A 24,839-nucleotide genomic window follows, 5' to 3' on the forward strand; every position below is an offset into this window, starting at 1 on the left:
TGGTCGCCTGCCTGCAGCCAGCAGCCGGTGCCGGAGCAGCTGCGAGTCCAGGTGAGCAGGGTCAGCATGCACGACTACGAGGCCCTGCACTACGACAAGGAGCAGCTCAAAGAGGCTTGTGAGTGGCAGGCGGGGCGGGGAGCGGGTGCTGAGGGGCGGGGCCCGGGCTGGGGTGCAGCCCGCTGCTGACGGCCGCCCTGCCCTGCAGCTGTGCCGCTGGGCACTGTGGTGGTCCCAGGAGACAGCGACCTGGAGCTGTGCCGCGCTCACATCGAGAGGCTCCGGCAGGTGAGGGGTGGGGCCAGGGCCTGCCCAACGGGGCCCCGCCGGCCCAGGTTCTGGTGGCCTTCAGCCCCGGCCTCTGCCTCTCTTGCCAGGAGCCCGAAGGTGCTGGAGCCAAGTCCCCGATGTGCCAGAAACTGTCCCCCAAGTGGTGCTTCCTCGATGGTGAGTGGCCCCTGAAGGGCCGGGTCCCGCCCCGTCCCTTGGCAGTCCTGGGTGGGGCGGCTGGAGACCTGGGCCTGGATAGGGGGCCACCTTCCTCAGCTAGCCCTCTCCCCACAGCCACCACTGCCAGCCGCTTCTACAGAATCGACAGGGCCCAGGTAAGCACTCAAGGTCTGCTCCGAAAACCGCTGGCTCCAGGCCCCCATGTCACCTGTCCTGTTTGGCCACCCTGCATGGCCGGGCACACCCGTGTCCACCGATGGGCAGTGCACAGGGATGGTGCTGACAGTGAGAAGCTGGGCTCACGGGGTTGGGTTGTGGGGGAGCCTCAAAGCACAGGCATCTTCCAGCCAGACACTGAAGGAAAGGTGCTTTGGGTCAGAGACAGGGGCACCCGGTAAAGGCTTAGCCGTGGGAAGGGGCTGCAAGCTGGGGACCCCCTGTGTGAGGTCAGGGGATCTGGGGCAGGAAGGGAGAGGAGGGGATGGGGTGGGGTGGGGTGGGGTGGGGGCTGGCAGGGCCACAGGCCTGGCTGCCCCATCAGTGTTCCACCTCACGGCCGCGGCTTTTCCAGGTCTGCTGGCCTGGCTTCCCCCTGCACCCCCCATCGGCTGCCTTGCAGGGCCCTGACCCTCAGCCCAACCTTCCCCCCCAACCCCGTAGGAACACCTCAACTACGTGACCGAGATCGCACAGGACGAGATTTATATCCTGGACCCTGAGCTGCTGGGGGCATCTGCCCGTCCTGACCTCCCCACCCCCACGTCCCCTCTCCCCACCTCGCCCTGCTCCCCCACATCCCGGTGAGTCCCGAGCCTCAGCCAACCCTCCCCCCTACCATTGCCCCAAAGGACAGCCAACTGAAACCCCTCCTCCCCCACCCCGGCCGTGGCCGGGCCATGAGCCCTCCGCCCCACCGGCCAGCATCCGCCCCGCTGTGGTGGCCGGACACCTGGGCTCCCTCCTGGCCACCCGCACCCTCATCAGAGCGCCTTGCAGCCCCCTGGCCTCCTGCTCTCCCCCAGCACCCTGTGGGCACGTGCCCTGCCTTGCTCCTGGTCACTTCACCCTGGGCACCTGTGCCCTCCTCCACCACCACAGGGCAGCCCCGCTCACCTGTCCGTTCTTTGCCGTCTTGTTTGCCCACCTCTGGACTTGTCATTGCCTCCCTGATCTTCACCCTCCACTCACGTCTCAGCTTGGGTGTGCCTTCTCCGCAGTCTCTCGGGAGCCCCCCTGAAGTTGCTGTTCAATCACACCACCCAGTCTCCCGTTCTTCTACACTCCCTGTTCCAGAACACTGTGTTTACTCGTTTGTCTGACTTTGTCTCTCTGACTAGAATGTAAGCTCCCTGAGAGCAAGTTCTCCACCTGTCTTGTTCACGGCTGTGTTGCTGGTGCCCAGAACAGCACTTGACATGCAGGAGGCACTCAATAAACTGTTGAATGAACCAAGGGTGCCCCGGGCTGGGGCTGGGGAGGGCAACAAGCTGGGCCTGTGCTGTAGCCACGTCACCCTGCCACATCTCACCCTGCCACACCCTGGCACATCTCATCCTGTCACCCTGTCATTTCATGTCACCTTGTCACGTCCTGTCACTGTCACAGCTCATTCTGTCACCCTCATCTCGTCACCTTGTCATCTCATCCTGTCACCCTCACATATGTTACCCCATCACATCTCATCCTGTCACCCTGTCACATATCATGTCACCTGTCACATCCTGTCACCTTGTCACATCTCATGTCCCTGTCACCCTCACATCTCGTCACCTTGTCACCTCCTGTCACCCTGTCACATATCATGTTACCCCATCACATCTCATCCTGTCACCCTCATCTCATCACCTTGTCATCTCATCCTGTCACCCTGTCACATATCATGTCACCTTGTCACATCCTGTCACCTTGTCACATCTCATGTCCCTGTCACCCTCACATCTTGTCACCTTGTCACATCCTGTCACCCTGTCACATGTTACCCCATCACATCTCATCCTATCACCCTGTCACATCTCGTCACCTTGTCACATCCTGTCACCCTGTCACATCTCATGTCACCCTGTCATTTCATGTCATCTTGTCACATCCTGTCACCCTGTCACCTCAAGTCGTTGTCACATCTCATCCTGTTACATCATCACATCTCGTCACGTCACCCTGCCACATCTCATGTCAGATCTCATCCTGTCACACCTCATGTCACCCATCACATCTCATTATGTCACCCCGTCACATCTGCTCTGTTTGCAGGTCACTGCCAGGGGACGCTGCGCCCCCTACAGGTGAGGCCTCTCCCTGCAGGGCCCCTGCTTCCTCCCTGATCAGAGGACCCAGGCTCAGTGGGGTGGGGCGGGGCGAGGTGGAGCCCATACACAGCCTCACACCAACATAGCTATAGTCACGTTTGCCACAGCCCTCCGCACACGTGCCCCTCAGGCCCGCTTTGCACAATAATACATCACATACATGTTCATGCACTGATGCAAGCCAAGGCCTCCCGTGCCAGAGTGTAACAGGCTGGTGTTCCGAGCAGGTGAAGAGCTCATCGAGGCTGCAAAGAGGAACGATTTCTGTAAGGTACTAGTGCCAGGCTCGGGCTTCTTCCCCTTGGCAGCCCCAGCGGGGCCTGGGGAGTGGGGCCTCTGGCTGGGCCAGGAGCTGCTTGGTCAAGATGCAGTCATCTGTCATGACCTGGCCCTCTGGGGGGGTCTCCGTGTGATTGTTCCAGTCTGCGCCGCCCCGCCCACAATCATTGTCCCTCCTTAGGGGCTTCCTAGCTCAGTCCGTCTGTCCCCAGGGCACAGAAAGGAGCGAGTCTTAGAGGAACCACAGGCTCCAAGGGCACCTGGGATGAGAGATGCCCAGTGTCTCTCCCTTGCACTCCCAAAAGACCCCTGGAGACTCTAGGGAGCCTGGGGCCTGTGTGAGTTGGAGGGGCGTTTCTGTGGTGGGAAGGAGGGTGGTCTCGAGGTGCCCCAGCCTTGCCCTGCCTCCTGCCCCCAGCTCCAGGAGCTGCACCGAGCTGGGGGTGACCTTATGCACCGTGATGAGCGGAGCCGCACGCTCCTGCACCACGCGGTCAGCACCGGCAGCAAGGAAGTGGTCCGCTACCTGCTGGAGCACGGTGAGCTGTGCCCCTGGGGCCCCCGGGGCCGCGGGGAGGCTGCTGGGCCTCTCTAACCTCTTATCCCCGCCCTTCTCCAGCGCCCACTGAGATCCTTGATGCCGTGGAGGAAAAGTGAGTATCTGGGCAGGGCAGGACCCCAGTCACCCTGGAAACCACCCAGGCTTCATCTAGCCCCTCCGAGTGGATCCTGTCAGAGCCCATAAAACCCTTCCTGGCCACATTTGTCGCCCTCTGGGCCACCCTCCCCCCACCGTCCCGCCCCAGGACCCCACACTTCCTGCCCCTTCTGATGGCCCCCGAGGAGACAGGAGGGCCCAGAGGACTGGATGGGGTCCACAGCCAGCCCCTGTTCCCCCAGCGGGGAGACCTGCCTGCACCAGGCGGCAGCCCTGGGCCAGCGCACCATCTGCCACTACATCGTGGAGGCCGGGGCCTCGCTCATGAAGACTGACCAGCAGGTGAGCAGAGGGGCAGGGCGGGCACGGAGGAATCCACGCAGACACAGAGCCACCCTTCCCTGAACTCCGCCCATGGGAGAGGGGAGCCTGGGGGAGGGCGGCCTCGGGGGATTCAGAGCTGGCCTTCAACACAGCCCGAACCCCAAACTTGAGATCACAGAAGGCAGCTTCTCCCGAGGGAAGCGCCCTGCTTTCTAGTCTGTTGGGGCCAACAGGCTCCTGAGGTGATGGCAGCTCCCCGCCCCCGCTCCCATCCAGGGTGACACTCCCCGGCAGAGAGCGGAGAAGGCTCAGGACACGGAACTGGCGGCGTACCTGGAAAACCGGCAGCATTACCAGATGATCCAGCGGGAGGACCAGGAGACAGCGGTGTGAGGGCCGGCCAGCCCCCTCCTGGCCTCCGCGCTGCCACATTCCATTCAGACGGCCACAGAGGGACCCGGCCCCAGGGAAGGAGCCGCGTGCTGTTCCCTGAGGAGCTGCCCAGACCTAGGGCTGGACTCTGAGGAGCTGGGGGGGGTCTCACCCCGTCCCCTGAGGCCACAGCCTAACCCGGAGGGAGGCTCACAGGGGACCAGGAAACTGGACTGGGCTGGGCAGGCCTGGTGGTGGGGGCATGGCACTGGGGGGGCCCACTGCTATGGGGGCCGTGGAGTTCAAGGGCCGCAGCCAGGAGGGCAGAGGGCCTTGAGGAAGCCCCCAGGAAGAGGCTTCGTAAGCCTCCCAGCCCTTTGGGACTGTCACTCTGAGGCTCCTGGGGGCTCAGCCCCCTCTCCTGCCCTGACCCCCCACCCCGACCCGGGGTCTTCTGCTGCATCTGCCTGCCCGCTGCCCTGCTTAGCACCTCCCCTGTGACCCTCCTCCCAAACCCTGTCATTTCACCTCCGACTCTGTGGCCTGGGGGTTGGGATGGGGCTCCCTCATGGTGACATGTTTACAGCTGGGTGTGACTCAGTAAAGTGTATTTTTTTTTCCTTTCTGCTTTTCTTTTTTTGGGGTGGGGGTGGGGGGGGGTCTTCCTGAAGCAGTGGGATCTGCTGGGTTACCCGCAGGGTTGAGGGACTGGATGCCATGAACGCAGACCCATTTCAGGGGGTCCTGATTCCTGTGTAGGGGTGGGGTCTGAGGGCCTGCCCGGGACCTGACCTCGGCCAGGCTGCGGGGCTCGCAGGGGCTGGGGGAGGAGCCAGTTTCCTCCAGCTTCCCGCTTCCCGCTGGGACGATAACAATGAAAGTGAAAGAGGTGGGGCAGGGGCCAGGCCTGGTTTCTTGTGCCCGGTTGCCCTGTGGCTGGGCAAGCCCCCTCCCCCTGGCCTCCACCACTCTGGCTCCTACGGGGACCTGAGGAGGCGATGCCCGAGGACCCGGCTCACAAGAGGTGGGCATTTGCAGCCTTTGCAGGGCCGGATCTGGAACTTCTCAGACGGCTCCTGTCTGCTTTTAAGTCTTAACCAAACCCCAGCCTGCGGGCTCCTCCTTCCTCAACTCCCCCCGCCCCCCGCGCGCCCCCTCCAACTTGCGCTCCGAGAAGAGCGCACCCCACCGCAACACGGAGTAGAGCATCTCCCTGGACCCTTGGTGAAGCGATCCAAGGCGGGACTGGTGCTCCTTCCCCAGCATCTAAGGGTCGCTGAGAGTCTAGCGGGTCCTGGGAGGTGGAGGGGGGGACGCGACGGGGTTCATCACTGCACCCTCCCGGGGCTGGCGGACAGAGCCGCACACCGGCTCGAACGCGGGCCCCAGGCCGGGACCTAGGACACACCCGGGGCTCTGTACCCTCTTCTGGTCTCCACCTAAGGTTCCGTGGCCGTGGAGGGAAACGGGCGTCCAGGGGGAAAAGGGGACAGCAAACCGGGGCTGGGGCCGATGGATCGCCAGATTGGGGCATGGGGAATGGGGTGCGGGGACCAGACGGAGGCCCGGGGCCGGGAGAGCCCGGGATCGGAGGATGGGGGGCCCAGGAGAGCCGGGTGTCTGAGAGCCGAGGGCAGAGGCCGGGTGAGGCGAGGGTGTGGGGCGAGCGGCGGAAAGAGGGGGGTAGGGGCGCGGGGAGGGAGGGGAGGCGGGGACGCTGGGGTCGGGGGCGGCGCGGGCTTGAGGGGAGGGGGCGGGGCAGGTCCTTCCTCGGTAGGGGGGAGGGGGCGGGGGCCCATGTGACCGGCTCAGACCGGTTCTGGAGACAAAAGGGGCCGCGGCCGGAGCGGGACAGCCCGGCGCGGGAGGGAGCGAAGCCGCGCGCGCGGGCAGCGAGCGAGTGAGCGTGCGGGGCTCCGGAGGGCGCGCGGCGGCTTTGGGCCCCCCAGCCGCTGCCCATCTGGGGTCCGGAGGCGGGGAGGGGGTCTGAGCTGCGTCCCGGGCTCCAGGAGGCCCCCGGGGAGATTCCTCCCGCTGTGCGCCCGGGCTGGCGGCGAGCGGCCAGCCCCCCCAAGTCCGCCGCAGTAGCAGCCCGACCCTTTGGGCCTGGCCTGGGAACTGGGGCAAAGTTGGGGGGGTGGTCCACGCCTGCGGCCCCCGGGGGGGACTCTTGTGACCCGTGCTCTCCCCTCAGGATGCAGCGCCGAAGCTTCCTCCTCCTCGCCCTTCTCGCCTTGCTGGCGCTCACCTCCGCGGTGGCCAAAAAGAAAGGTGATGCGGCGGGAGCGGGGGACTGAAAGGGGGCCGGAGGCCAGGTGAGGCCAGACCACAGGAAGGGTGAGTCCTGAGCTCTGTTCCCCGGCGTTGCAGACAAAATGAAGAAGGGAGGCCCAGGGAGCGAGTGTGCCGAGTGGACCTGGGGGCCCTGCACCCCCAGCAGCAAGGACTGCGGCGTGGGATTCCGCGAGGGCACCTGCGGGGCCCAGACGCAGCGCATCCGGTGCCGGGTGCCCTGTAACTGGAAGAAGGAGTTTGGAGGTGAGGTGGGGTCCCCGCGGAGGGTAGGCGGGGGCCCAGCTTCAAAGGCCCCTTCACAGGCTGCCCAGCCCTAACCTCCCGGGCTCTCCCGCCAGCCGACTGCAAGTACAAGTTTGAGACCTGGGGGGCGTGTGATGGGGGCACAGGCACCAAAGCCCGCCAAGGGACCCTGAAGAAGGCGCGATACAATGCCCAGTGCCAGGAGACCATCCGAGTGACCAAGCCCTGCAGCCCCAAGACCAAAGCCAAGGCCAAAGGTTAGCAAGGCGGGGTCGGTAGGGATGGGATTGTCACAGGTGGCTGCCCCCATCTGTGAAGGCAGTGAAGCTGCCGTTTTTGGATACTGGCCAGTGACTTCTTGATGTCTACACTGTCTTTCTATAGGCAGAGACCTTAGGTGGGTGGTACTGAGAGCTCTGCAGATGGAGTTTGGGAGGTTGAAACCCTGGCTCAAGTAAAGACCAAGTCAGTGGTTCTGTTGGAGCCTTTGGCTTAGGATCCAGGGCAGTGGGCCTGGAAGGGCCTGGCTTTGTCATTTCCCGCAGGTGGGGCAGTTTCTAGCTGGGAAGGACTTCTTTACTGCCTCTATCCCTTAGCTTCCTTCCTGACTCCTGACAGTTCTGGAGGCCAACCAGGCAGAGGGGCATATGCCCACTTCCCAGGTGAAGGGACTGAGGCTGTGTTCCAGGGCTGCTGGGAGTAGGACTGAGACTGGGAACTGGGAGGTTTTCTGATTTCCCAACGGAAGTCTAAGCTGGCGGAGTGAAGAGCGTCCCAGGGCATCACAATGGCTGCCCTGGCCCAGGGGCTTCCCGGCGGGCTGATGGAGAACCACCAGGGGGCAGAATTTTGTTTTCTCTAATGTGCGCGCTGCAGGGAAGGGTGGGGGGGTCTCCACTGGGTCACCCGAACCCTGCTAATGCAGTGTTTCTTTCTTGTTTTATAGCTAAGAAAGGGAAGGAAAAGGACTAGCGGCCAGGCCCGGATGCCAAGGCACCCCGGCTTCACTCGGAGGCCCGGCCCACGCCCTCCCTCCACAGGCTCAAGATGTTACCCACCAGTGCCTTCTGCCTCCTCGTTAGCTTTATCAATCATGCCCTGCTTCTTCCCTTTCACTTGCCCACATCACCCCAAGTGCCCAAAGTGGGGAGGGACAAGGGATTCTGGGCAGCTTGAGCACCGCCCCCCTGCAAAGGTATTTGATTCCCCTGTACCCACTTTTCTTTTTCCCCTACTGGATGCCATTACTAAGAAATAAATAAAATAAATATCTTTTTGTTCCCAATAAAAGCTTTTCTTTTAATATATAAAAGCCCCTTCCCAGGGAGTTTGCTGTGGTGATTTGTTGGAGGTGGGAGAATGGAGGAGAGAGAGGTATGGAGGGAACAGTGGCTTTTGGGGGTTTGGCGGTGAGTGCTTCTCCAGAGCTCATGGAGAAAGAACGGTTATGAACATTTCTTCCAGGGGCCCCTCTTGACCCCTGGAAGGGTGCCCCCGGTCAAGTCCCCTGAGCCCTTCAGTCCTGTTTCTCCAGGGCCAGGCCAGGGGTGGGGAGGGAACCCGGGGGCGATAGGACTGACTCCCCCATCTCAGTTTCCCCCAGGTCAGGATCTTTGGGTCCAGCCCTGCCCATCCCCCCTGCCCCCATCAAGGAAGACTCTTGGGATCAAATCCACCCCACCTGGGGGTTTCTCCCTGGTGACCCACCGAAGCATCCCTCATACTCCACAGAGGCCAGTGCGAATACCCCTCGCAGTCCCACCTTCACTACACATGACCCAGGACAAGCCCCCTCTTTGGGGAGAGGGTCAACTCCACAGAAGGATGGAACCGCTCAGCTCAGCCTAGGGTGGGAGGTGGCGGACCCCAGTTCCTGAGTGAACCCCTGATCTCCCCACTGGCCCATCCTGAATGTGACCCAGGCGTGCTATAAAGGGTATGTTCAGGGCCCACTCTGCCTGGCTTCCAGCCAGCCCAGCCCCCACACCCACCCAACCAGAGCCTGGCTGAGTAGCTGCAGCAAGGGGAGTCTCTGCCCCTGGAGTGGCATTTAGGAGGAGGGGCCGAGCCTACATGCGGGATTGTCGGGGGCAGAAAGCACCGGTTACAGCAGAATAGGGGTCCCTCCCCTTCCATTCCCTTCCTGAGCCTCCTTTCCCAACCACTGGCCCTCTTGCTCCTCCCAAAGGAGGCTCTGCTCCCCTCCAGATGTCCCTTCTTTCAGCCATGCCAGCCAGTCACAGTGGGGCAAGGTGCCCAGGTAGGCCAGTGCCCCCCAGCTCCCTGAGGCAGGACAACAGAGATGGGTCAGACTGTCCGGCTCAGTCACCTTCTGGGGCTGATCCTCCTCGGCCTGAGCAGAGACCTGGTCTCGGAATCCAGCCAGAGCTTCTTCTGAGCCTCACAGGGTCTTGGGGACCTCAGTTCTCTTCGGAGAACCTGAACACTGAGAAGTGCCTCCAAATCTCTCCAGGACATCAGCTGAGCCACGTGGCCACCCGCACACGCACCAGCACCTCCAGTGGCACCCCTGCCTGCCTACCTGGCAGTGCCAATGTTTCGATACTGGCAGAGCAGCAGGTGCCGGAAGGTCTTTTTAAAGGTGGCGTTGCAGAGGGCGTAGCAGGCCGGGTTGATGGTGCTGTTGACGTAGCAGAGCCAGTAGCCGATGGACCACACGGTCTCGGGGATGCAGCTCTGGCAGAAGGTGTTCACCAGGACCATGACGTTGTAGGGCGTCCAGGTGAGGATGAAGGCCAGCAGGATGGCGAAGATGGTCCGAGTCACCTTGCGCTCCCGGGCCGCCATCTGCCGCTTCTTCCGCACCTGGCTGCGGGCGATGCTGGCAAACTTCCGGGCCACGTTGGCTGCCGGGCGCATGCCAGCCGGTGTGGCAGGCACGATCTCGATGGCCGTCACACACTCGTTGCCTGTCTGCTTCGTTACAATCTGGATCTTGGACCATTTGGAGGCCGGGTTGAGGGTCCGTGGCTGGAGGGGGGGTGCGGGTGTGGCCGGCGTGGTGGCCTCTGTGGTTGACAGCTCTGTGGGTGGGCGTTCCTTGGTGTTTTGGGTGGCGCTGCCCGAGCTGGACTCATTGGAGGTGTCCTTGTCGGCCATGGGGCGCGGTGGGGGTGGCAGCACAGGCGGAGGAGCCTCCTCTAGCTTCCCATTGCGCAGCTCGCCCCGAGCTGTGGTGTCTCCCGGGGGTGGCGGTTTCTTGACGCTCTGCTTCATCAGGGGGCTCTTGAGGAAGGCCAGGGTCTTGGCCTTCTTCTCCTTCGGGCCTTCGGGCCGGTGCTTGTGAACTCGGCTGCGACTGGCCAGGGAGATGTGGACGTAGAGCACCGTCATGATGACCACGGGCAGGTAGAAGGCGGCGATGGCCGTGCCGAAGGTCACCGCGGGGTTGGACAGAAACTGGATGAAGCACTGGTTGTCGGGCACCGTCCGCTTGCCCACCACGAACTGCCAGAACAAGATGGCAGGCGCCCAGAGCACGAAGGACAGGACCCAGGCGGCGGCGATCATCAGCCCCGCCATCTTGGTGGTGCGCCGGGCAGGGTAGGTGAGGGGCTTGGTGACGCAGAAGTACCGGTCAAAGCTGATGATGAGCAGGTTCATGACAGAGGCGTTGCTCACCACGTAATCCAGGGCCAGCCACAGGTCACAGACCACGGCGCCCAGGGGCCAGTAGCCCTTGATGATGTACACGGTGTAGAGGTTCATGGAGAAAGCGCCGATGATGAGGTCAGCACAGGCCAGGCTGAAGAGGAAGTAGTTGTTGACCGTCTGCAGCTGCCTGTTGACCTTGATGGACAGCATCACCAGGATGTTGCCCACAACCGTCACCAGGCTTAGGGAGCCTGTCACCGTGGCGATGAACACCATCTCCACTGTCTCATAGCGGTTATGGGTTGACGTGACCAGGCGCACAGACTGGTTGCCCGAGCTGCCGTTGATCGGGGTGAAGTTTGCCATTTTGGACAGCGGCAATGGGCGGACAGTGTCTGGAACAAGAGAGGAAGGGGGTGAACTGTTGAAGCGCATGAGAGGCATGAGGTGAGGTGCCCTGGAGTCAAGGTGACAGAGGAGCAACATCGTCCTGCAGAACCTTAGAGAACCCGGTCCCATCACTTCCTCCTGTCTCCACTCATGCAGCATTTACTGGGTGCCTACTCTGTGCAAGGGGACGACAGAGGATGAGATGGCTGGATGGCATTACTGACTCAATGCACATGAGTTTGGGTAAACTCTGGGAGTTGGTGATGGACAGGGAGGCCTGGCATGCTGCAGTCCATGGGGTCGCAAAGAGTCGGACAGGACTGAGGGACTGAACTGAACTGAACTCTGTGCAAGTGCTGTTGTAGGCGCTGCGGTTACAGACATGAAGGAGACACACACAACCTCCCACTCTCATGGAGTTCACAACCCGATCGGGGGAGACATACAAACACATGGACAAGGAAAAAGCGCTAGAATGAAAACAAGGGCAGGTGACAGAGAATGAGTCAGAGAGGGGATGGGCAGTCAGAGCTGCAGAGAGTGGCCTCGGCGAGGGCAATGGCCGAGGCCCAGAGGCACGTGCGAGGTATGGACAGGAGGCCAGTATGGGTGGAGGGGTGGGGGCAAGGGTGGTCCCTGACACCAGCACGTGCCTCAGGTCAGAGGTATTCCTTTATTCACCCTCTTTGTCACTTCTTTTTTTTTTAGATTTTTAAATGTTTTTAATTAGAGGATAATCACAATATTGTGCTGGTTTTTTGCTATCCATCCACATGAATCAGCATTAGGTACATGTATGTCCCTTCCGTTTTGAACTTGGTCACTTCTTAACCAAAAGTTGCAGCGGGACTTGCCCACTAATCCCTATAGAAGGCACTGGGGACAAAGGCAAGAATATATACTACCAGCTAACGTGCATTGTCTACCAAGCACTTTCTATGCTTTTTGTAAGTATTAATTCATTTCATCCTCACAACAAACCTAGGAAGTAGACGCTGTTATTTATTTGTTTATCGGTCGTGGGGCATGGCATGTGGGATCTTAGTTCCCTGACTAGGGATCAGACCCACACCCTCTGCAGTGGAAGCATGGAGTCTTAACCACTGACTGCCAGGGAAGTCTCAGACATTGTTATTTCTGACTAACAGATGAAGAAACCGAGGCCATAACCTGCCCAAGGCTCCATAGTTCCTGCAGCTCCTGTTGCTGTCCCAGAGCTAAGGGATCTGGCAGAGGGAGGCCCAAAGAGCCACAGGAGCCAGTGGTCCCAGAGGTGACCTGACCTGATCATGGAACAGGTGGCATGGAACCGGAAATTCCATGAGGAGGGGACAGTGCCACTGTGGCAGCCCCTCTCAGAGCCCTCCCTCAGCCCCAGGGTGTGGGGGTGCAACGCAAGGGTAGCTGGGGTCTGTCTGTGAAGAATCAGAAGCCGAAAGGGCCCGTCCGCTGAGGCAAGACTCCCAGGGCTTCCCGGGGGCCAGTGCCCGATGGCCCCTGAAGGAGGAGCAAGTGGCCCAGAGGGACTGTGGCAGGGGCACCCGTGGCCAGCCCCCGAGGGTGCGCCTCGCCTGCCAGTGCACACCGGGCGCCCTCGCCGGAAGCCCCCAAGCCTGGGGCCTCTCCCTGAAGCCTCTTCGCGTCCCCCCACCTCCTCTCCCTCTGTGTGAGGGAGGCCCACGCCCAGCGCGCTGTGCCAGGGCAGCCGTTCAGCCCAGCCTCCTTCACACCCGCCAACACGCACACCATTACACACGCACACGGGCCCATCACAGCCCTGCCAGCCCCGCAGCTCCCTGGCGTATATACGTAGTTCTGTGCGTCTGTGTGAGAGAGAGGCGGAGGAAGCGGGGTGTGGAGGAAGGAGCCCATGCCCCGCAGCCCAGGCTCCCAGGGTCTTAGTTGGGTGGCCATGCGCAAGCCACCTCGCCACCCTGCCCCTCCCGGTCTCCTTTGCAAAGTAGAGAGAGAGGCTGCCTGTCCCGGGACAGCCTCCCTCCCGGCAGCGATGCGGGTCAGCACCTCAACTGCCTCTCCAGCATGAACGTGCACTGGAGGCTGAAGCCAGGTGCCAGGGTGACCCCCCGTGCCCGCCCTCCCCTCCAAGCCCGGCTTCAGTCAGACGCCATCACAGCCCCAGCCTCCTGGCCTGGCAGTTTCAATCCTCACACCCAAATCCTTAGTTCACAGGAGAGGCTCAAAGCAGGGTGGTGCCACCCCCAAGGTGGCAGAAGAGTCAAGGGCAAAGACCAAGTACCATGCTCACAGACTCCAAAATAGAAGCTTGGGCACCACCTTCCGGGCGAGACAGGAGGCAGAGGCACCCAGCCTGGGGAGGCTGCCTTCTATAGGCACGTGCCGGCTGGCTGGTGAGGGCTGGGCCGGAATGGTTCATCCACCAGCCCCAGGGAAACCCTCACTTTAGACCTTCCCCCCAGCCCCCCGCCAGGGTCCAGACACAGGCCAGTGAGATAGGAATGGAGCTGGAGGTACCAAACAGGAAGCACATAATAGCTCTTGTTTATTGAGTGTGAACTATGAGGCAGGGATCCCTCTGAGCTTTTTATATAGATCATCGGGTTTAATCCTAACAGCAGCCGAAAAAGGCAGGTGCTGTAAGTGTCTTCATCTCACTGAGGTATCTTCTAACATGTGAGGATAATGTGAATTAACTTGCCTAAAGTCACCCAGTGTGTAAGGAGGGGTGGGGGCAGAATTAGAGCCCGGGAGCCACCTTAACCCCAAGGTGCTACAACAGCCTCTTGTTTTTCTCTACTCTACCCTGCCTCAGGTGGCTCAGCGGTTAAAAGAATCCATCTGCAATATAGGAGACACCAGAGACAGGAGTTCGATACCAAGGTTGGGAAGATCCTCTGGAGAAGGAAAAGCAACCCATTCCAGTATTCTTACATGGAGAATCCCGACGGACAGAGGAGCCTGGCGGGCTATAGTCCATGGGGTCACAAAGAGTCGGACAGGACTGAGCATACAGCACAGGGATGGATCAGGGGAGGCCTGGGTGTAGGGTCTCTTCTCATTCCCTGTGGGTTCCCTCTCTTAGCTTTCCCAGAGAAAAACAGATCTCTTATCTCCAGCTGAACAGCTTGTCTCCAATCAGGTGGCCAAGGGTTTACTCGCCCTGGACCTGCTTGGGGAAGCAGCCAGCTGCAGACAGGTCTAGGCAAATACTTTTCCCTCTTCCCGCCCCAAATATCTTTCAGGGGGTCACCCGCAGACATTCCAACTTCAGCCTCTGCTGGGGTGCCTCTCTGGGATTCAGGCCCCGCGGGAACCTGGGGAGCAGCCGCCGCCCGGGGATGTGTGCACCGCTAGATGGCAATGTCGGTCCCTGGGTGCAGCTCCGGACCTAGAGCGGGTGGCCGCTATTCGCCCACCGCCCGCAAACTCCAAGAGCGACTGGGAATGCAGGGGAAGTCCCAGGCAGGGCCTCACAGGGGAGGGACTAGGGGCACCTCGCCAGGCCCCGCCCCGGAGCTGCCTTGGGCTCCTCCAGGGGTTCCACAGTGGGAAGTTAAGGGCACCCGGTTCCATCCGGCACACTGTGAGGCATGGGTGGGCGGGAAGGCGAGTGCGAGTTCTGTTTGTGTGTGATCACTGGGGAGCGCGAGTAGAAGCTAGTAGCTGTCTGCATGTACTGTGTGTGCGCGCTGAGCCACGCCTGGATACCAGTGCGTCCCTGTGCGCGTGAGCATGCTCGCGCGGTGTGGACACGTGCATGTGCATGTCTGTGTGTGCCTGGAGTGCTGCGGCCTGGGGATGCACACGGTTCGGGTGTGCCTGCATCTGTGAGCCTGTGTACAGGAGCAAATGCCGGACCCACCGTGGGTCCTGTGGGTCCCGCCCCTGCCCGGAGGCTCAGCCCATACGTCGGCTGTCTGAGAAAGAAGAAGGTCGGCCAAGAACCCGGGTCTAGATCGCTCCCCGCCTGTGTATGGGGAAGCGTTCCCGGCTGCACCGCAAGACCGGACTACAATCTGAGTTGCCTGGGAGACCCCAGACGTGCGGGCGTCGTCTTAGCCCAGGGCCCCGCGGTGTCTGCGTCCCCGGCGTTGAGGTGCCAAGTCCCGGACTGGGACGGACTTTTGTCGAGGGGTTGCTGTTAGAGTCTCTCAACCTGACTTGCGGGACACTAGGTTCTGCTCATTGTGCCCACTGCGCAGATACCGCCAAAGGGCGCCCAGTCCGCGGGGCAGAAGGCTGCGAGAAGCACCTCCATAACTGGGAGGCCCGGCCGGGACTTGTGTAAGGCGTGTGTAAGATTCTTTCCCATCTCACACTCCTAACCCGCCGAAGAGGCACCGCCCGGCTCCAGCGGCTGGAGAGGGCATCCGGCCTCTCGAGCCCTGGACTGGGGTGGGCCTCGTTGGGAATTATTACTGGGCCCAACCGGAGACCACGTCCCCCCCGACTCCCTGGTGGTCGAAGGGGCCCTGGCTCCCCCGTGCCCCACCCTCCCCCAACTCCCTGGAACGCAGTTCCTGCAGCCTCTGGGCGTGGGCACCTTGCTTTCCTGGGTCCTGGAGCCCCCCTTTCCCAGGCGCGGTGGGCTCGCATTCCCTGTACGCCAGGGCCAGGGGGCGGTGGAGGTGAAGGGCGGGGGTGGGGGTGGGGTGAGTCCTCGATTCCTAGGCGTTCAAGCTAGGGCTCCAGGAAGGCTGTGGTCTCTGCTGTGTCCCTGGGGCAGGAGAGGAGACTCAGGAGTTGCGGGGAGGAAGAAGGGGCGCAGGGGATTTGGCACCGACACTGCGCGTGACACTTCCGCCATGGGGCTCGGGGCTTGGTGCTGGACCTCCCAGTCTCTGAGCCTGGGCGACAAAGGAGGGGAGTCTTGGAGGGGGGAGGGCGCCAGGAGAGGGCAGGGGTGTTTTCCGTCAGAGTTCAAGGTCGCTGATGGAGGATTCGGTGGACTGGAGTGGGCTGGCGGCGCCGGGGTGGCGAGGAGACGGGCGGGAAAAAGCCTCTTTGGGGCTTCAGCGCCCGGCGCCCGGAAGAGCTGCCAGTGCAGGATGAAGTGCGGGGTCCCGCCCCCGACGGCTGCCCCGGGCTCCTGAGGGGCTGCGGGCGGGCACACACACCATCACCACCACCGCCGCCGCCCGACCTACTGCCTGTCCATTCCTTCCCGGAGGCGCACCTGGAGAAGCCTCCGAGCCACACTCCGGGCCTTTCTTCCAGCGGGCCCCTCACCCCCAGGCCTTCTGCAGCTCCCAGCACCAGGCTCGCCCCCAAAGCAGCCTGGGGCCCTGTCCTAGTCGGGCCCGCCTCGGGGAGCCTCCGAGGGTCCGCGAGCCACGCGTCCTTCTCTGCCCACCGAGTCCCCCGCCCCCGCGCCGCCGCGGAGTCACTTACCAGACACCTCCGCCCCGTTCCCCTCGCACCTGACAGACGGCGGGACTGGGGGGTGGCCCCGCGGGCCGGCGGGCGGGGCGCGCGGCCGGGCCGCGGGCCGGGGGCGGGGACGGGGTGCAGAGGGGCGGCCCCTGCTCCGCCCGCAGCTCCCGGCGCTGTGGCTGAGACTCGCGCTCACGCTCGCACTTTTCCCTGAGCCGCGTGATGTCACGGGGAAGCAGCCAATCCTGGCGGGGCCGCGCCGCCCGCCCCGGGCCGGCCACCCAACGGGGACGCGCGGGGGGCACCACCCCGGGCGTCCGGGACCCCTACTACGCGCGCCCCTCCCTGGAGCCGGCCGGAGGCTCTCCACTCGGGCACTGTGGGGAGTGGGGCACCGCCTGCGGTCCCCAGCGCGGCTTAGCGGGGGGCGCTGCCCTCCCGGGAGCCTGGGGGTGGGGTGGGGTGGGGTGGGGTGTCCGCGTTGTCATGGGGACGCGGCGCCCCCTCGCGGGCTGGGAAGGGAGCTGGCAGCCCCGTCTGGCTGCGCTCCCGCCCCCGCTCTGACCAAGCACTGGGGACGGGGAGGGGGTCTCGTGCCCCGCCCGGGTCTCTCTCCTCACACCGCCCGGCTCGCAGTGGACCACTGGGGCGCGAGTGTTTGACCCTAACAGGAGGTTATGGGTGGGTGGGTGGGTTCCGTCGGGGCAAAGAGCCGAGGGCCGACTGTTTCGAGCCTCGAGACGGAGTATCGGCCGCCAGGCAGCCAGGGAAGAGGGGGCGCCGTCGGGGCCTGGAAAGGCGCTGGAGAGAGAAGCTAGGCGACAGTCCCTAGGGAGAGAGGAGCTGGCTTATCTCACGCAACCCCGCCCGACCCCCATTCTTGCCGCCCGGCTCCCTGCTCCCGCGCTCCAAGCCGGGGAGCGGGTGCGCGGCCTTTCTCCAGCCCCGGGGACGGGACGCGGCGCCCATCCGGCCTGGAGGGCAAGCTCTCCGATGCCTGTGAGGGAAATCCGAGTGCCCAAGGTCACCTGGGGTGGAACCCGGAACGAGACCCTCGAGGGAGAGAACTGCTGGTCTCTTGAGGTGTCCGGGAACCGCGCGGGCCGAAGCCCTGGGGCTCGGGGCCTTGCCTACCCCGGAGCGGGAGGGCCTGTTGGGGCGCTCGAGGGATGAGCGCTGGGAGGCTTCAGCACCTCGGAGAGCGCCACCTCTGCGCTGACCTCGGCGGCTCCGCTCCGCCTGCGGGGACCAGCGTTCCTGCCTCCCCCGAGACCGCCCTTCCTGCGGCCGGCCAAGGTCCGACTCGCCCCTCCTCCCCCCCCCCACCCCCCCGCCCCACCACAATGCCCGGGCCCCGGGGCTTGTCACCCCAAACTCTCTGAGCGCGAACATCCGATTAAACCTTAAGACGGATGGTTTCTTTGCTTGAAAAAACAATTCAAGTCCCGCCCCTCCTCCACGGGTTGGGCGGGGGGCTGTGTGCTGGGCGCGGGGAGGTGGAGGGCGTACCGCAGCGGAGGAGGCAGCAGGAGCTGCCAGAAAAGGGGCGGAAACTCAGGCAGGAGCCGGCCCCGTGGTGCTCTTCGTGTGGAGCCCTCTGTGTGAACCCGAGGGCTGCAGCTGGCGGCCTGGGCGAAAGTGAGAAGCAAGCCATCGTCTTTTACCTGAACGATCTGGTATCCCATGATTCCCATAACCAAAGGGTGGGAAAGGCCCTGATGTTCTTGCCCCCACCTCACAGAAGAGGAAACAGCCTTGGTTGGTTCATGTGACAATTAGATGGCTGTCTGCACTGGTTTCCCTTTTCCATGTCCCTCCTAGGGCCCTGGAGAGGGTGGTCCTTCTTTGAGGGTGAAAGCGTGTGTTTGTACACACATGCAGGTTGGGATGAACTGTCAGATGAGGAAACAAGGCCACTGGAGGCCGCAGAAACTAGAAAAGTCTCCTCCAACAACTCCCTTGAATTCCTCCAGAAGCTGTTGGGCAAAGCTGCTCACGTTTTTCCAAAATGCCTATGGTGGGGTAGGTAGGGCCTTGGTGCATCCCCCAATTCCAGATCCCACGTGAACTGTGGAGAGCAGAGCCAGGAACCAGGGGACTTGGTTTAGTCTTTACTCTCTATCTTTGATCCAGCTGGGTGCACAGGCATATTGAAAGTCGCTCAGTCACGTCCGAGTCTTGGTGACCCCATGGACTATTCAGTCCATGGAATTCTCCAGGCCAGGATACTGGAGTGGGTAGCCTTTCCCTCCTTCAGGGGATCTTCCCAACCCAGGGATTGAACCTAGGTCTCCTGCATTGCAGGTAGATTCTTCACCAACTGAGCCATGAGGGAAATCCATCTTGGGTCCACAGAACTGCTGGGAACCTGTTGCCTCATCTCCAGTTGTGATTGCTGAGCTCCGCCCCACTGACCCTGCAGCCTTATCATGATAAGCAAGGGGGCCCATGGAGGCTCTACCTATGCACACAAGGGCTTTCTAAGGAAAGGGGATGGTGTGGGGATAGGAGCTGTTGACAGGGGCCTCCAACAGGTAGGGGCTGGGTTCATGCTTGGCCAGTAAGGACAGAGGCAAGCCTAGGTAGGACTGAATTTAGGTCACTTCATCCACAAGGCCTCTTCATACCCCCTTTCCCCCAAAGTAACAGAGCACATCAGGGTCCCATCTGGGTTCAGACCCTGGCTCCACCAGTGAGCTGTGTGGTCTGGGTGTATCCACCACAGAGAGTTTAAGGTAAGGTCTGAGATGATAAACACTGAATCCTCAGCACACGTTCTACAATCAACAAATTCAGAGCCCCCACTCAGACCATGAAATTCTTCCTCCCTCTGAGGGGAGGACTGGGTGGAGGGCAGGCACTGCAGGGGGCGCCCTTTTCCTTCCATCCCTTAACGTGCAGCTCAAATCTCACCTCACCTCTCGGTCCAGAGCATGCTATAGTAATAATACTTTAAATAAAATTCTAGTGCTCCTCACCATATAATTCTTCACATGGTTTCATATTATTTGCTTTAATCTTGTGGTTCTCTCTCTGCTGGGGCAGAGCAGACTTCTGTATGCCCCACAGTGTCTGGGAGAAAGTTGAACACACAAAAGTTCCTTGAGAAGTACTTGTTGCTGCAAAAAGCCCTGGGGGTGGCTCTGATCTCCACGTCCCCACTGTGAGACAGGGGACAAGAATCCTTCCGCTAATTGGTTTAAAACTCAATGGCCAAGACCCATGGCCACAGCAGACCCCTGGGCCACTGCCCTGACACAAAGCAAAGGGAAACCCAAGCCCCCAGCACATGGCATCTTGGTTGGGGGGGGGGGGTACCTGTAGGTGAGGCCCAGCTCCCTGCTGGCCACCCCAGACACCCATGACACGTGCTTTTCAGGACTGCAGGGGAGCCAGCTTTTTGGTCAGTGATTTCTTCTCTCCAGACCCATCATCCTGAGTAGGAAGCAACCAAGATGAGTGACCTCCCACCATTCTTACCCACCTGTTACCGTCAAGGGTGCCCCAAACCTCAGCAGGCCCCTGGAAGCAGGCAGTGGCGGGACACAGACGCAGCATGAAGCAGAGGTGGCAGCCCTTACCTGAGTGGCTTCTGCTGAGGCATCACGGGGCTCCCTGCCGAGGACAGCAGCACCGGAGGCAGTGCTCAGAACCGGGGCGGCTCAGCTCCACAGCCCCCACGCCCACCGCTACCCCCTCCCTCCAGCCGCCGTGGAAACAAACAGAGAGGAGACCGGTGAGGGGCATGTCATCATTTTAATGATGTAGATCTTTGGTGTTTCCCTCATTAGCAGTCAGACCATCCCCTCTCCTCCCACCACAATGTTTCTATGATGAGTTACAAACAGAAAAGTAATCACATTTTTCATACTAAAAACAAAATAATCAGAGCCTTGATTTCTCCACTAGAAACTACACGTACAGTTCAAGATTCCACATGCAACACCTTAAATCACAGACCAAGACCTCACATTCTGACCCGGAGTCTCACCCCTCCCCCAGCCTTGGGCTGGCTTTGGCCTAGGCTCAGCTAACACTGACACCCACAGGTGCTGCTCTGAGGGCCTTGGGGTGGTGGGGAAGGAGGAGCTTGGTGGACAAGCCCTGGGGGCTGGCCAGCCTACACCCCCGACTCCTGAGCGAGGACCTGCCCACTGTCCCTTGACTCCATCCTGTCTTGGGCAAGCAGGCTGCCCCCTCCACTCCATGGATGTCCCCCACCGGTGAGTGTGGAAGTCCCTGTGCTCAGGATCTGGGAGCCAGGCCTGACTCCTGACTGTGGTCTCTGTGGGGGAAGATGATCAAGAGGCTGAAGCTCTGGAAGGCTCAGAGACGGAGGTGGTTTCTGGGGGCCGGGCTGCTCCTCCTGCTTGAGGGCTCCTAGTGGCTCTGCCTGCAAGGTGAACAGGGAGAAGTTGCTCCACTGGCCACTGGCCAGGATGGTCGGGCCAAAATCTGGAAGACTGTTCACCCTCCTGGGGGGTCTCTGCCCAGGGCTGAGTCCCTTGAGCCTTGGTTCTAGAAGGGGCGGGGGGTACGTGGCAGGGATACCCACCTCCTCCTCCACTCGCAGTGAGCACGGCAGTCTGTGACTCCCCTGGGCCCCAGATCCTGGAAGGGTCTAGTCCCCGGAGGCAAGCCTGGCCCCTTGCACCGCCTCACTCCCTGCTGCCCCGGATGGACGCCCTCCTGACCCCCACCCTCGCGCTCCTGTTCCCTGATGCAGCCCGCGGCTCTTCTGCGCGCTCAGTTCCCAGTCAGCTGTGAGGTCCGGTTTCTGCTCAGCTGTTCACGGGGAGGCACCAGGGCACGCCTGTCTCTACCTGTCCCGTGGCTCCCCGCTGGGGCCCGCCGCCTCCCCCCTGCCGCTGCCCCCGCTGTCAGGAAGGTGGTTGCTGTTGGTCAGGTCGCAGCGCGGCGGGGTTGGTCCCTCGGTGCTGGGGAGGTGAGCGGGAGGAGGGGCGGGGGAGGAGGAGGGCAGGGCGGGCTCCCGCCCAGGGGTAGCGGGCTGCTCCCAGGAGGCTGTCCGGGGGCTCAAGCCTCGCTCTGTCAGCTGCCCGGCTTCCGGGAGCAGTTCCCGAGAGGTGGAGGGCTGCGGCGAGGGGGCGTGCGCGGCCCCCGGCTCCGTGCCCGTCTGGGAGCTGCGGTGAATGCGGTGGCTGACAATGATATTGTTTCCGAAGCCGCCCATGGAGGCCATGGTGGTGCTCTGCTCCCGCTGTACCACGGCCGTCATGCCCCCTTCAGCCATCAGCCGCTGGATCCTGCTGAGCGCGTCTTCCCCGCTGGCCCCGTAGTCCGAGCCCTCCCCTGGAAGGTAAAAGGCAGAAGGGAGGGAATCAGCTGCTGGCCTGGGCCTCTGAGTCAGGCAGGCCAGTGCTAGGAGGAGCGGGCGGATTCTAGCTACAGGCAGAAACAGGGCAGTGGCCAGCCCCTGGGTTCAGGAATCAACCAAGTGGATTTCAAGGATTAAGGCTCTCTGCTTCCAATGCAGCAGGGGTACGGGTTCCATCCCCGGTCTGGGAACGAAGATCCCACATGCTGCACAGTGCAGTCAAAAGGGAAAAAAAAAAAAATCAAGCCAGGGACTTGGAAGCCAGATAAGAGCCCCAAACAATCCTAATTTACACTTCAGCCTAGGGGGCTGATACTGCTCAGCAGGTTAAGAGTGGGCCTGGACCTGAAGCTGGGAGTCTGCCTTTAACCCCTTGGACACCAGAGGTAGGCTGGTCTTGCATCCCATGGAGGCGGCCCAGAGAACTGGTGGTGTCTGCCCCTCCCTGTCGCACACAGCCTAGTAGACCTGGGCCTGGGAAAGGGTCCACGCCCAGTGTTCAGAAAGCAAGGGCACTGCACAGGGTGTGGCTAGGAGACAAACGCTCTGCTCCGGACCTTTTCAGAGCTGGGTTCTCTCTCTTCATCGTTCTGTTTATGTCACTTTCTAAAAGCACACGAGGAAGATGATTTTCAAGGGTTCCTTCAAAGACATTCTGTCTCCTCTTATTGTCCCACGTTATTCCCCTCGTACTCTTCTTGCGGGGCTGGATATCTGATACCCTCATGTTTCCCTGGAGGCAGCCACTGCCTCGGCCTGACGTTTCAGTCTGCACCTTGAGGGACACAGAAGGTCCTGCTCTTTCCCCAAGGGCCTGAGCATCTCCTTGTAGGGGGCAGAGGACACTGGCTAAGATCTCGGTCCTGCCATTCACTTAGCTGTGTGACCGTGGATAAACCCCTCGCCACCCACATTCCTCAGTTTTCTGACTTGCAAAAGAGGGATGGAAACATCCAGCCTGCACAGTGCCAGGTGGAGGGAATGAGATGATGCCCGATAAGCACCTGGCCCACAGCGGGTGCCCTGTGGTGGCTGTCGTCAGGAACCCGGGCTCTGCAGGAAGAGCCCTACCCGAGGGCCTTTCTCTAGCTTGGGCTGCTCGCTTGTGCTCAGCCCTCACTGGGCAGTTAAGTGGTCTAAGCCCGTGGGCAGCTATGATCAAGGCTCTCAGGCTGCCAGGGCCGCTCCACCAAACTATGGACAGGCTTGTGTCCTTTGGCGATCTGATGGCCACCTGGGGACTCTGCAGTTTGGGCGGCTCTGATGGTGAGTTTTGAACTTTTGGCGCTATCTGTTGTCAGTTGCTATCTCTGCAAGACTTTCTCTGCTGCCGCACCGTCCAGCGCCTTGTCCCTGCTTGCCTGGTCAGAGCTGGGCGTCCAGGCACCGTCTGGCAACCCAGCTGTGCCGACGTCCCAGTAGGCCCCTCCGTCCTCGGTTGTGCGTGGAGGCGTGTGCTGGTGCTCCATCCTCGGGGAGACAGCACTCCCCAGCGCCAAGCAGGGGCTCCGCCGAAGCTTTTGCTTTTCTCCAGATTTTCTGGTAAATTCTACCCTCCCACCTCCAACCCCTCAAGACAGCTGCCTTTAGGCGCTTCCCCCTTAGGCAGCTCATGGGAAAAGCCGTCCAGCGGCGGGTAAGGAGTGGGAGGAAAGGGCACCCAGGGCCTCACTGCCAGCAAAGCGTCTACTCTGTGAGCCGAAAGGGCTGCAGGGGGAGGGCCCGGGGGACCCCTGCGCTCACTGCCACCCCTACGGTTTTCCAAGCGCTCCATGTACTGAGGCTCCCCAGCCTGGTCAGGGGTGTGCAGCGGGCTGGCCCACGGCCTGCTGGCATTGGGGCTCCCTGGCTGGGCGCCGTGCCCACTGAACACTGCTCTTTTCCCGTACCTCACTCTGGGGGCCGGGCAGGGCTGCTTGGGACCCTCAGGGAGCTGTCACAGTTAGGCCCCAGCACAGCTGTGGGCACCTGACTCTGGGCCCTTCTGTCTGTTCCCGCTGCACCGGTACCTGCGGTCCCAGCCGCCTGTCACTGCAGCTGCGACTGTTTGTCCGAACGGGTCTGTGGGCTTCTCTCCCCTTCCACCCAGCCTCCAGGCAGCTACTACTGCTGTCCTAATTCTGCTTGGAGCCACTGGGTTCTGGCCAAGTCCATACTCTTCAAAACACAGCAATCCCGAGTCCTCAAAGTGGTGAGGACGCTCACTGTCATGCTCACGGGCCTTCCGGTGGGGTCCCAGCTCTTTCCCTGACCACCCCTCTTCCCCCACCCCCAGACTCAGCACCACCATGGGTGTGCAGACCCCTGCCCACACACACCGTGGAGGTCCTCCCCGTTACACACCGGCCTGCTGCTCAGTGGCCCAAGGCCACTTGTTCTCAAGGGCAACCCCCGCCCCTGCCCCGGGTCCTGCTGAGCATGGCTGCCTCTGCTCTGAGCCCCGCAGGGCCCGCACCTCTCCACAACAGAGTCTCTCCCTTCTCGGCTCCGGGTCCCTGATGGCCTCAGACTGCGTTCTGATCCCCTTTGGGCTCGCACTTGAAGTCTACCTGTTAAATGACTGTGTGGGTGACTCCAGGGCTCCCAGACAACCTACAGGCATTCCAGCCTTCAGGGAACCTCCAAAACTGGCCACGTGTTGCCCCTGCTCTGCGGGCGCACTTACACGTCTGTCTCCTTTCTGGACTTCAGGTGTGAGAGAAGAGGCGTGGCTTCATCTCTGAATCTGATTCCCTCTGGATTCCTGGTGCCTAATTCAACACTAGTACTAAAAGTACTCAATAATTAAGATTGGATAGAAGTGTTTAAAACATACACACTAACGGTTTCCTCAGGGCTGGGTGCAGGGAGCTTCAGCCAGAGCTGTGAGCTGGGCCTCCCGCTTGGGAGCTCTGAGCCAAGGCTGACAGCCACGGTGGGCCGCCAGCACGTTCCTCCAGAGGAGAACACCCTGGGGCCTGCGGGGTGGCAGCTGCGGTCAGGGATCCAGGCTAGCTCCGGAAGCCGGGCGGCCACAGGACTTAGGTTTGCTGTCACCTTCCCTGCAGCAGAAGCATTTCTTTTTGTCTTTGAAAAATGGGAGACTGATTTTGTGTTGACAGAAGATCGTTTCCTTGGCAAGGTATATTCTGGATGCAGAGGCCAGGGTGGCGTCAGGAACTCCCTGTGGTGGCCGGTTCTGGGGCTTCCCCGCCCGGAAGAGGAGGGCCAGGCTGTGTCA

The 24,839-nt window shown here is 61.7% G+C and overlaps 4 protein-coding genes across 28 annotated transcripts in view; 2 read left to right on the forward strand and 2 right to left on the reverse strand.

Moving 5' to 3' along the window:
* DGKZ (diacylglycerol kinase zeta) overlaps positions 1-5,010 on the forward strand; it is a 43,619-nt gene extending 38,609 nt beyond the window's left edge. For 13 of the 14 annotated variants that reach the window (XM_024975194.2, XM_024975195.2, XM_024975196.2 and 10 more), the window contains 11 exons: positions 18-118; positions 209-288; positions 378-447; positions 565-605; positions 1,111-1,250; positions 2,701-2,732; positions 2,984-3,027; positions 3,454-3,574; positions 3,655-3,688; positions 3,936-4,035; positions 4,294-5,009. In XM_024975194.2, coding sequence (XP_024830962.1) covers positions 18-118; positions 209-288; positions 378-447; positions 565-605; positions 1,111-1,250; positions 2,701-2,732; positions 2,984-3,027; positions 3,454-3,574; positions 3,655-3,688; positions 3,936-4,035; positions 4,294-4,410 — 880 coding nt within the window. In that variant the 3' untranslated portion in view covers positions 4,411-5,009. 14 annotated transcript variants of the gene reach the window in all.
* A 194-nt stretch (positions 5,011-5,204) lies between these two features.
* MDK (midkine) lies at positions 5,205-8,239 on the forward strand. 4 transcript variants are annotated; one of them, XM_005216402.5, is made up of 5 exons: positions 5,205-5,413; positions 6,584-6,660; positions 6,760-6,927; positions 7,023-7,184; positions 7,874-8,239. In XM_005216402.5, the coding sequence occupies exons 1-5, from the start codon at positions 5,388-5,390 to the stop codon at positions 7,897-7,899; spliced, it is 459 nt and encodes a 152-aa protein (XP_005216459.1). In that variant the 5' UTR covers positions 5,205-5,387; the 3' UTR covers positions 7,900-8,239.
* On the reverse strand, positions 8,200-16,379 carry CHRM4 (cholinergic receptor muscarinic 4). The gene is made up of 2 exons (NM_001103243.2): positions 16,303-16,379; positions 8,200-10,937 (listed from the first exon to the last, which is right to left on the reverse strand). Exon 2 carries the CDS (start codon positions 10,906-10,908, stop codon positions 9,466-9,468), a length of 1,443 nt encoding a protein of 480 aa, NP_001096713.2. The 5' UTR covers positions 10,909-10,937; positions 16,303-16,379; the 3' UTR covers positions 8,200-9,465.
* A 3,642-nt stretch (positions 16,380-20,021) lies between these two features.
* Positions 20,022-24,839, reverse strand: part of AMBRA1 (autophagy and beclin 1 regulator 1) — a 172,586-nt gene continuing 167,768 nt past the window's right edge. For all 9 annotated transcript variants that reach the window (XM_059874720.1, XM_059874721.1, XM_005216457.5 and 6 more), the window contains 1 exon segment: positions 20,022-21,594. In XM_059874720.1, coding sequence (XP_059730703.1) covers positions 21,104-21,594 — 491 coding nt within the window. In that variant the 3' untranslated portion in view covers positions 20,022-21,103.

Source organism: Bos taurus, chromosome 15, assembly GCF_002263795.3.
Source record: "Bos taurus isolate L1 Dominette 01449 registration number 42190680 breed Hereford chromosome 15, ARS-UCD2.0, whole genome shotgun sequence".
NCBI classification, from domain to species: Eukaryota; Metazoa; Chordata; class Mammalia; order Artiodactyla; family Bovidae; genus Bos; species Bos taurus.